At 46.8% G+C, this 11,385-nt stretch overlaps 1 protein-coding gene across 1 annotated transcript in view; it reads left to right on the top strand.

The window, feature by feature from the left end:
- CUNH16orf87 (chromosome unknown C16orf87 homolog) overlaps positions 1-10,927 on the top strand; it is a gene marked incomplete at its 3' end in the record, with an annotated part of 13,620 nt that extends 2,693 nt beyond the window's left edge. The window contains exons 2-3 of the mRNA XM_018570013.1: positions 7,771-7,867; positions 10,745-10,927. Of these exons, the coding sequence (XP_018425515.1) occupies positions 7,771-7,867; positions 10,745-10,927 (280 nt within the window). The remainder of the gene's footprint in view (positions 1-7,770; positions 7,868-10,744) is intronic.
- Between the last annotated feature and the right edge of the window lie 458 nt (positions 10,928-11,385).

The following is an 11,385-nucleotide window of genomic DNA, read 5'->3' as shown; positions in this document are numbered from 1 at the left end:
TTTTTTTTTTTTCTCAATAGAATTTTTTTTTTTTTAATAACATCAAATGACAAAACCCACTTGCGTATCGTGTACGTTCTATAAATAATTTTTTGAAAAGTGGAGCTCTCCTTTCCACATCCTCATCGCATCCGCCTCTTGATTTTAAGTTTTTGTTATTAGATCAACGTTCTCCTTTTTTTTATTTTTGTCTCGGGCTCCTGGCCCGGCCTCTCTGCGAATTCTTGGCCCCGTTGCAGCGGGTTGCTCGGTATTTTCCAGGGCTCTGGAGTTTTCTTTTTCCGTCCTCCGAATGTATTTCTCCCCGGATCGCTCTGCCTTTTTATTTCCCGCTTCGCATTCCAAGAACTGACGTCCTCTGAACCCTCTGCAGGCTGCGGTGCCGGGTGATGTGTTTTTAGTCGTATTGAATTCATGTTTGCGCGTTCATTTTTTATTTTTAGACCTGCGCCACCGGCGCCGCGCTGTGTTGGTGGATTGTGATTATATTCAGCACACTGCGTTCATTTATTAGAACACTGCGGAGGGTGTTTTTATATATCGGGGAGGTTTGAGTCCTTGATAAATAATAGATGCCGTTTGCAGAATATATTTGTTCCCCCCGAGTGTTCAAAGAATAGCCGCCGGCTGTACAAAATAAGAAACGTTTCGGGTGAATCTCCGGCCAAAAAAAAAGCTTTTGTGTGAATCTTAGGGAAGGGTTAGAACCTCGCTTGTGTTTTTTTTCTTCTCTATACAGCCGGTTGCTGCACACGTACAGCATTTTGTTTTCCTCTGCTGACGCGCGCTTGAGGAGGACACGGTAGAAATGTTACACGGCCGGTAACGGCTGTAACATCTAAGCACACTCCCATGCACCATAGAAGCAATCGGGCGGCTCTACAGCCACCCGAACGCTTAGATCAGGGGTGGCCGAACTCTGGCCCTCCAGCTGTGATGAAACTGCAAATCCCATGATGCATCTATCTCCGGGAGTCGTGGCTGTGAGAATCTTGCAATGCCTCATGGGATTTGTAGTTGCACCACAGCTGGAGGGCCGGAGTTTGGCCACCCCTGATCTAATTTTTGTGAATGGGGGGGATTTTTAAAAGGAGGGGGCTTCTAATGTGAATATGGATCTTGATGGAGGGAGCACATGCCCGCCTGCTCCCTCCCTCCCTGATCTCTGAATGTGGAAGTGATATGTATTACATCACTTCCGGTGTCACTGTGTCATTTCTCTGGCTGCTGTAGCCCGAGAAGAAGTTGTGCAATAAAGTTAAGTGTAAAAAAAAAAGAACGTTTAAAAATTAAAGTCATACTTTTTTTTTTAACAGTACAACACCTTTCAAAAATGATTTTCAAAGACACACGCGTCGGGTGCGCCTATGTGTGAAAACGACGATTGCGCCACACGTTACTTATCGTCGCGAAGTGCGAGCAATAATTGTAGAGCCATCAGTCACTGTTAACAATAAACTGATGAGCGGTAAAATTGTCACCCATGGGTGATTTTGGGTAAGGTAGTGTTTTGTTTTTGCGATATTGCGGGCTTGACATGTTTGGTGTCTATTTACCCGACGTGATTAATAATAAATGTTTCATAACATAATGAGGGAAAACTGTATTGTTTTTCTTTTCTCTTACTCCACTCCAGTATAAAAGGGGGCGCCTGATTTGAAGGGAGGAACCCCACTTTTTGAGTGCCCCCCTCCGAAGATCCACTACATTTTAGGCTGGGGTGCCTCAAGATTTTGCATACTTTTAAAGGGTGCTGTGACTGAAATAAGGTTGAGGAACGCTGTGCTAGAATAACAGGGGGCCCAACAGTGGCCGGTCACGAGGTGGTTACATTTGCCGCGTGTTTGTTCTAACTGTGGCTCCGATATATTGGAGGGCGGACGCAGCCGGTCAACTAGGTTTTAAAATACTAAAATTTTAAGATTACTTGAACATATTGAAGCTTCTGTGAGATTTCAGGTATTGGTTTTACTTTATACTTAGATTCGTGTCTCTGAAGGGAACCTGAACTGGGGTCTAGGTTGGTGTGCACCTGCAGAATATCTCTCACGGGGATTGGACTGATCTCGGCAGATGTTGGGTCTCTCGGAGGATGTGCCGAGCGATCTGCTCATTCTGGCCTAGTTCTGAAACTATGTTTTGTGTTTTTATGAGGTTTCACAACATAAAAAGGTTTACATGTTCCTCATAAAACGTTCACACGTTCCTCATTGCTGGTAAGTCGTAACGCTTCTCTGTTTAAGGTACTACTATTGCAGGGAACGTGCGGTAGTCCAAGCGCGATTTAAATTTTTTTTAATGGATTCTGCATGTTCGCGGCTATATAACCACAAACTAGCAGAATTCGCGTTTGTGTGCCGCGTGGACTTTGGCACGGAAAACTACAGGGAAAGTAAACGCTGTATGCGAATGTAGCCTTAGGTCTCGTTCACACCAGATGCAGCGCGTTCCGGCCCGACTCTGGCCAGAACGCACTGCCTCGCATTGCGACCGACTCACTTTTTTGTGGAGCAGGAGGGGGCTACGGTGCCATTCACTTCAATGGATCGCCACGCCCTCCGGCCGCAATGCAATCGGCCGCACGGGATCGCAAGGCACATTATGCCTGCGGTCCGGTCTGATCAAAATACTGCAAGCACTATTTTGATAGGTCTGGACCGCACCGCAGGCATAATGTGCATTGCGATCCCTTGCGGACGAAGGGCGTGACTACGGTGCCATTCACTTCAATGGACCGCCACGCCCCCTCCTGCTCCACAAAAAAGTGAGCCGGCCCCAAAGCGAGGCAGTGCGTTCTGGCCAGAATCGGGCCGGAACGCGCTGCATCTGGTGTGAACGAGGCTTTAGTGTGCAGGGGAGCTTGGCGGACGTGCAAAGCCAGAAACACAGTATCCACACCTTTTTTTTTTTCCCCCATATAGTGGCTGTGTTTAGGGCCACATTCCTCCTAAAATATTTTCTCTTTTCAGTGTTTTTATTTTAGCATTTTTTAAGTTACAGTAAACATTATAAAACAAAGCCAATTGGCTCAGTGTTTACAGAAGGTGTTATCACCGACAAGAGGTACGTTCACAGAGCCAGGTCACAGCAATAGTACAGAATGTTAATTGGCGGTGGTGTAGGAGCTCTGTTAGGTGGAAAAAATGTTTTATGGAATCCGGGAGCCAGTCTAACCAATCCTGGAGCCAGCAGGTTTTTTTTTTTAAGGAGCCAGCTCCATTGATAACCACTAGAGAGAGCCTCAAAAGTTAGTTGGCTACATGGCTTCCGCGATTTGTTCAGCTTTGGCTTGTCTGTGAGCACACCCATATACATTTGCATGAACCTGGCCTCCATCGGGGTGCCCAGTCAACTGGATTAACACAGTTTTACAGGTGAAACTCGAATAATTAGAATATTGTGCAAAAGTAATTGCTGCAAAAGGGGCCCAAACCAAGTACTGAGTACATATGCATGCTTGTACTTTTCAGAGGTCCGATATTGTTCTATGTACAATCCTTGTTTTATTGATTGCATGTAATATTCTCATTTTCTGAGATTGTGGATTTGGGGTTCTTGGGGTTTTCATGAGCTGTAAGCCATAATCATCACAATGATGACAAATCACGGCTTGAACTATCTTGCTTTGCATGTAATGAGTCTATCTCATATATTAGTTTCACCTTTTAAGTTGCATTAGTGAAATAAATGAACTTTGCACGATATTCTAATTATTCGAGTTTCACCTGTAGATGGAGAAAGGAAGAGTGAGAAAGGTACCCATAAGAGAATGGTGGGGGGTAGATGGGTAATAGAGGGGGGTAGATGGGTAATGGAGGGGGGTAGGGCTAAGGGTAGGGAATGGTAGGGTTGAGGGAGGACCTTGTGGTGGGACACTTTCCTGACCTTGGATGCACAAGTGGATTCTATGGAGCATGTGAGAGTTATAAGATTAGTAAGGAACGGTCAGTCATTCAGGAAATAATGGGCTATCCATGGTGTCCAGACTTTTAGGAATTTCTTCATGGAGTCCTCCAGTATGGCTTCCATTTTCACGTTTATTAGTTACCCGGTCATTTTTGTTTTTGACCCATGCTATGGTTGGTACCTTGGACCACCATGCTCTGGCAAGAGTTTGTAGAGTTGTCCCGTCTGGTGTATCCTACAAGCTTCAGGGTTGTAGGTCGAGGAGGACCTCACACGGGTTTCTACAGATTCTCCTACCCAAGACTAGGGTCTTGGGTAAAATATTTTTAATTCTATAGGGCAGGCAAACTCTGACCCTCCATCTTTGATGCCATTACAAGTCCCACGAGGCATTTCAAGACTCTGATGGCCACAGGCATGACTCCCAGAGGCAGATGCATGATGGAAGTGGTAGTTTCCCCAGCTGGATGGCCGGAGTTTGCCTACCTGCCCTATAGAGTAACAATATTTTAGAGGATCCATCACCTAATCTGCACAGTCTTTGTAGGGGAATCTGTAGAAACCCATTTGAGGCCCTCCTCGACCTACAACCAGAAGCTTGTACGATGCACCAGGTGGCCAGAGTAGATGGATGGATATGTAGACAATACAGCACGTGTGACGTACATACTAGGGATGCACAGATGCCAAGTATTTGGGCCCCTCCTCGGCCAAATGTGCCCATGCCCAGCCCAATACTTCTGTTATCAGGAAGCCGGGCAGCAAGCCGGCTCCATGCTCCCTCGTCACTTGGTCAGAGAGCTGGCCAATAAGGAAGCCGGGCGGCGAGTCATTACCCACCCTCCTGGCTTCCTGATTGGCCAGAAAGCCGGCCCCATGCTTTCTCGTCACCCAGTGATGAGAAGCATGGAGAAGGCTTCCCTGCTGATCGGTAAGCTGGGTGGCGATTTATTACACGCCGCCCGGCTTCCTTAATGGGACTTCCGATATTGGTAGTCGGTATCGGCGAGTACCGAAAAAGAAATATCGGTACTCGATATCGAAAAACCGTTATCGGTGCATCCCTAGTACATACCCTCCACACTGTGCTCCACGGGAGGGAAGCCGAGCCGACTCCAGAATATGGAAGCGTTGGCAATACTTTTCCCGGAGGCAAAGCCTGGGGCCTGCAGGGATTTTTATTTTACCTTTTGCATTCCCTCAAACCATTTGACTGCTCGGGGGTTAGCTCGTCACAACTGTTGTTTTGGCTTTTATTTTTATTTTGGGTTGATCGCCTAAAAAAGCAAAAAGTCATCAAAATGAATCAACTTTCTACAATCCAACAGACAAAATACACATTGGGCCCAGTCATAATAGTAAAAGCCTGAGCCCACATTCGCACTTGACTCCTGCGATTTTTTTTTTTGTGCTTTCACAAAGCATGCGTCGCGCTTCCAGTACTATTCACTGTTAGCGGCACTTCAGCCGCGCCAGTCAAGACGCGCATAATAAACACGTGAAGGAGCAGGAGCCCCCTTTTTTTTGCCATGCATAGGCCCATTGAGCCCCGATTCACACTTGTGTAGCCTTATGAATGCATCGCAAGGTTTTGCGTTTGTTCACTTAAGATGCCAATTCTTGTTAAAAGCGCCAAAAAAAAGACGCGCGACGCTCATAAAGGTACATGAGTTTGCTTTCTATGTGTAGGGCAGCCCGTTGAAATGAAATGGCTGTCCTATGCATGACAAAGTATCTCATGTACTTTTTTGTTGCTTATTAGTATCTGTTGTTTTTTTTACATGTCGTTTTTCGTTATTTTGTGTTTTCTTTCCCCAACATCTTTAGCACTGTTGTGACAAGTGCGCCGCCTAGTGTCTGGTTTCTATTATTGCGATTTGGATTTTTTGACGCGCGTGGAGTTTGGACCTCTTGGCTTATTTAAAGGCGACCTCAGGGCAGTTATAAAAAATACAAATTAACGCAGGTCTGTAATCATCAATGCGCCATTCAGTGTAAGTTCCTGAACGTGACCCGATATCGGCCTCGCCCTCCGCTGGTATCAGCACACCCACACTGCTAAGTCAGAGCCAGAGATCTCCAATCAGTAGGAAGCACGAGCTTTGCTGATTGCAAAGCTGTAGGCTTGACTCATCAGGAAGTGTAACAAACACAAGACAGCGCCTTCCTCCTCGTGAACGACGTTTAATAAATTATAAAATGTGGTTACAAATACTCTTTAGAGTAGTTGATAATCTGCATATATAATATAGGTATTCTGCATCCCAAAGCATGCGTTACAGCGGAATGACAAAGAAGACTGGGAACAAATTGGCTACAAGTACTAGAGGTGCACCGAAATGAAAATGTCAAAAACGAAACCGAAATTTAAAAAATATCTCAGACCGAATCCGAAAATGTTTTTTATTTTAACTTTTTCAATTTCTTTTTTATTTTTTATAAACTTTTTAATTTTTATATAGTTATTAAATATTTTTATGTTTTACTTTACTGTTAGGGGCTTCGGGGAAATATTAGGGATCTAAACAGACCCCTAATATTTCCCTTTTTCAAATAGAAAAAGATTGAGGACACAAAGTCCTCAGAGACACAGAGTCCTCAATCTCTTATTCTGCAGCCCCTGTTATCAATGGACAGGAATCCTCTATACTGAGTGTTCCTGATCATTGATAACATGAGGACAGAGTATGTTTACTATAAACGCAATCATGAATGAACCGGAAGTGATGCAGATCACTTCCCATTCATTCATAATTGAAGATATAGTAAATTCTGTCCTCAATGATGTAACACTCAACGATCACTGATCACCGACGCTGTCACGGGTTGTGGGGCGGTGCGGGAGGAGAGCTCAGCCTCCTGTGACAGCGCTGTCTCCGCCCCACACACCGCTCTGCCGGACTGTGATAGACGGCTGAGCGGTGTGGAAGGAGAGACGCTGGCCGCTAACAGCACTCTCCTCCCACAGCGCTCGGCCACCTGTGACAGTTTCTCTCCTCTCCGCTGGGACACAGAGCAGAGCCCAGCGGGGAAGTAGAGAAAGAACGGATGCACCCGCTGTATCAGCCAGAAAATGGCACTTTCAGCATTATGTCAAAAGTGCAATTTTCGGCCGATATATATCAGTGTATCCCTAACAAGTACCGGACCAGCCGGCTGCTGCTGCAGTAAAAGAGCTAACTCGTTTCTGGGGCATATCCCCTTCCCCAGAGTTCACTAGCGCAACCCACACCCTTGTGTATATATAAATGTATTCCCAACCATTCAAGTGTCCCCCTGATATCCCTTACAACTCGGAACGGGCGGAAGCTTATGTAAATAATTGCTGGCTTCGATAAAACAGGGCACCCGCATTGGTCCTTTTTTTGCATTTGCTTTTCATGTGCTGGAAGGATTTCCCTGTCTGATGCGGTCAGCTGCCTCCCCCTAAGAAGGCGATTTGCGTGGACAATGTATTGATGACTCTGGAATCTACCATTAGCGCCAACCAATGTGCGTATATTCATCAGGAAGTGTGTTGGACCTCTGCAGAGAGACCTCTGCTTCCAGACAGAGAGCAATGGTCCTTCTCTGCCGCATGCTGGCAGGGGACGGGCTTTACTACTCGGGCTGGGGCTGCTTTCTAAAAGAAACAAGCTGTAACTCTGCACACCTTTTGTACGATGTGCAAGGACTGGACTCGGCCGATATGAGTTGAAAGTTCAATTTGTAAACGATGTCATTCATTGAATATTTCATTTTCTTGTTTAAATAAATAATTACGCAGGTACCACAAGCAGAGTTCTCTAGTTGGAGTTCCACAAGTACAGAATAAAGACCTTTTTTCATGCTATAGAGAGTCATGAAACGTGTTTTGTGTTTCAGGTTCCTGTGGCCTGCAAGTCCTGTCCCTGCGGATACATATTTATTAGCAGAAAGCTTCTACACGCCAGACAGACAGAGCGGATTCACCCCACCTCAGGTATCCCTCTCATCCTCATTTCTTTTATATTACTTCCCAAACTTCTGTCACCTGCTGAGCAAAGAGAGGCGCAGAACAGAAACATTTAAAGGAGAACTATGAGGCGAGTGAAAATCACTCCTCTTCATAATTAGAGCCGACGTGTGACAATGAAACTGTCACACGTCGGCTCTATAGATCGGGAAGTGAGCAGAAACATGCCGTCGCTCGCTCCACTTTCCGATCATCTACCTGCAGAGAGTGGTGACCATCAGTCACTGCTCCCCGCAGGGGTTCCCTCCCTCCCCTCTCTGATCCCCCAGCGCTGATTGGGGGAACGGACAGGGGAGGAGGCGGGCATAGCTGGATCTGCCGCTAGATAGGCAGAGCCCTCTGTCAATCAGCTAGCTGGGTGGATCCAGACAGTATTATCAGGATCAGTCCCGGCTGCGGCGATCTCTGTATAAATAGTGGGCAATAGCTCGCTATATACTGAGCTTTGGGTCACAGGAGGAGGTTAGTATATGTCCTCACCGTGACCCTAAAGAGAACTATGGGATAAAAAGGGTTACCCCATAGTTCTCTTTTAAAGCGGGATGCTGGGCAAAAGTGTTCTTCGCCCTTGCAGTGAGGCTACCCCCGCACTGCAAGGGTTAAGTCTTCATTTTTGTTTAGATGCTAATAACTTATATTCTCCGGAACCGCAGAGCTTGCTGGCTGCTACTCCGGTCCCTAAAGCCTGTTTCGTCCTCTGCTACAGCGATGGGGTGTCCCTCGGCATCCTCATATCCTATACAGAATGTATTGGATGTGAAGACTCGGGGATCCTTAGACTCTTGCAGCGGAGGGGGAGAAGAGGCTCCAGGGACCAGTCTGAGAGCAAAGCCGGCTCTGAGGTTCAGGTTCATGAGGATGCCGAGGGACATACCATCTCTGCAGCAGAGAGGAGGAGACGGGCTTCAGGGACCGGAGTAGCACTGCAGTTCGGGGGAGGATCACTTTTTAGCAACTGGTCAAAAATGAGCACTTAACCCTTGCAGTGCAGAGTAGCCCCACTGCAAGGGTTAGGATCACTTTTGGTGTATGGGTATTTATGGGACTATTGTGAGTTTTGTTATATGTCTGTGCAGTAAAGGTTTTGTATTGGTTAGTGACCTGAGGACCTCTTATTTTTGTTCATTTAAGATCACTTTTGCCCAGAGTTTTTAAAAAATAATTATTCATATGAGTTTGTCATCTCAGTTGCACCTTGGAAGACCCATTTATATAATATGCTTTGGGTTCCTTATCACATTTTGGGATGTGGTGCTTAGATGCTTGTCACAAGCCCCCTTGTTCTTTATTTCACCTGTAATGACTTCACACAGGAAGTGAGGGAAAATCTCTCCTAGGATCACACCAAAGGGTCTGTTTATAATTATTTTTGTTCTGGTCCAGTCTAAGCATTGAAAGTGTGATCTCTGGAACTTAGTTGTAGCGAGCCGGGCATTAAAGGAGAACTATGGGGTCAGTGTTTTTTCCCATAGTTCTCCTAAGGGTAACGGGAGGACACAAGCTAGCGTCCTCCCGTCACCCAAAGCTCAGTATATAGAGAGCTGCACCTCGTGGTATACTGAGCCGCTGGAGCGGATCCCGACATCGATGTCGAGATCCACCCAGCTGTGTGATTGACAGCCGGCTCTGCCTATCTAGATACAGAGCCAGCTGTGCCCGCCCCCTCCCCCGTCTATTCCGCCAGTCAGTGAGTGACAGTCACGGCTCTCGGCAGGGAGATGATCGAGAAGTGAACGAGCGACGCTATGTGTTCGCTCACTTCCCGATCTATTGGGCCGACGTGTGACAGTTTCATTGTCACAGGTCAGCTAGAACTATGAGGCTGAGTGATTTTCCCTCACCTCATAGTTCTCCTTTCATCCCATCTCAGTGAATTTGCAGACAGTTGACTCTATTCAGGTGACACCTTGAAAGATTGTTGAGAAGTTTAATCCAAACTGTGCCGATCTTCACAAACAGCGAGCATAGGACAGGTCAAAAGATCATAATGTTATCCAATCAGCAAAGGACATGTGGCTGAGATGCAGACTGGAACATAATGAAGAAGGGTGGAGCCATCTACACAGAGGAGAACCTGAACTATGGGGAGGGGTTGGAGACCAATACCAGAGAGAGAGAAAAAGAGAATCGTATTTAAAGGCTTATCACAATGTATGGGTAACATGACAAATTTACAGGGCCCTTCTCCCTGCGTTGTATCTGTAAACGTTTGTTTTGGGTGAATATGCCAAAAACGAATGGTTTTTAATAGGGATGCACCGATACCGTTTTGTCAGTATCGAGTACGTCCCATTAAGGAAGCCGGGCGGCATGTAATGACTCCCTGCCCAGCTTTCTGATTAGCCAAAAAGCTGTTCCATGCTCCTTCGTCGACAGGTGACGGCAAAACATGGAGTCGGCTTTGTGGCCAATCGGGGAGGAAGCCGAGGGCGGGTAATAACTCACCACCCAGCCTTTCTGATTGGGCGGTTAGTCATTACACGCCGCCCGGCTTGGCAACCAGGTGACGAGGGAAGCATGGAGCTGGCTTTCTGGCCAATCCAGAAGCCGGGGGGAGTCATTACCCGCCCCCCGGCTTCCTGATTGGCAGGGAAGCCAGCTCCCTGGTGACGAGGGAGCATGGAGCCAGCTTCCCGACCAATCAGGAAACCGGGCAGTGTGTAATAACTCTCCGTCAGGCTTCCTGATACCAGAAAGTTCCGGTATCGGCAGCATTTGGGTATTGGTATCGGTGTATCCCTAGTTTTTAATATTTGTTTTTTCCCCAATTTGAATGTCTTGTGATGCGATACTGCATGATGGCCACCAGGTGGAAAATAAACTCTTCTTTATGGTTTCATTCAGAAAACAGATCTGATCCCAAAAGAAGGCGGACGGAAAGGATAAAAAGAGAGCGGATCAACTACACGGTCAGCAGAGACCTGGAGAACAGGAGGCGGTCGAGATCCAACAGCCAATCGGAAGCCGTGCGCCGCGGCAGGGGGAGGCCGAAGACGGCTACGACCAAGAAACAGGAAGAGGAAAAAGGTATCTATAACTGCAACCCGTCCAGAGAGTTCTCCACCCAAGCCTGGGCATTTTAGTACTGCCGTGTGGTTCGGGGTCAGCCACGGTGGGGACCCTTAAGACTGTACTTGGCTCTACCCGCTAAATAGAATGGACCGTCCTGAATTCCTGCTGGTCAGTAATGTCCCTTCCCTTCCTTTCAGCTGGATATACAATTCATTGTTTCCTGTTGCTGCAAGGCCCCGCCTTATACCACTAAGCCCCTCCCTTCCTTTCAACTGTATATGTACTTCATTGTTTCCTGTTGCTGCAAAGCCTGCCTTCTACCCTAATTGATCCCTTCTGCTTGATGACCTACATTCTATTACACTGTATATTCACCAAACCCCGCCTTCTACCACTAAGCCCCTCCCTTCCTTTCAGCTGGTTATACGCTTCATTGTTTCCTGTTGCTGCAAAGCTCTGCCTTCTACCACTAA

The sequence above is a fragment of the Nanorana parkeri genome, unplaced genomic scaffold (genome assembly GCF_000935625.1).
Source record: "Nanorana parkeri isolate BGI_ZX_2015 unplaced genomic scaffold, ASM93562v1 scaffold1441, whole genome shotgun sequence".
NCBI lineage: Eukaryota > Metazoa > Chordata > Amphibia > Anura > Dicroglossidae > Nanorana > Nanorana parkeri.
Note: the sequence above shows the minus strand (reverse complement) of the source record. Positions and strands in the feature narration are given on the sequence as shown.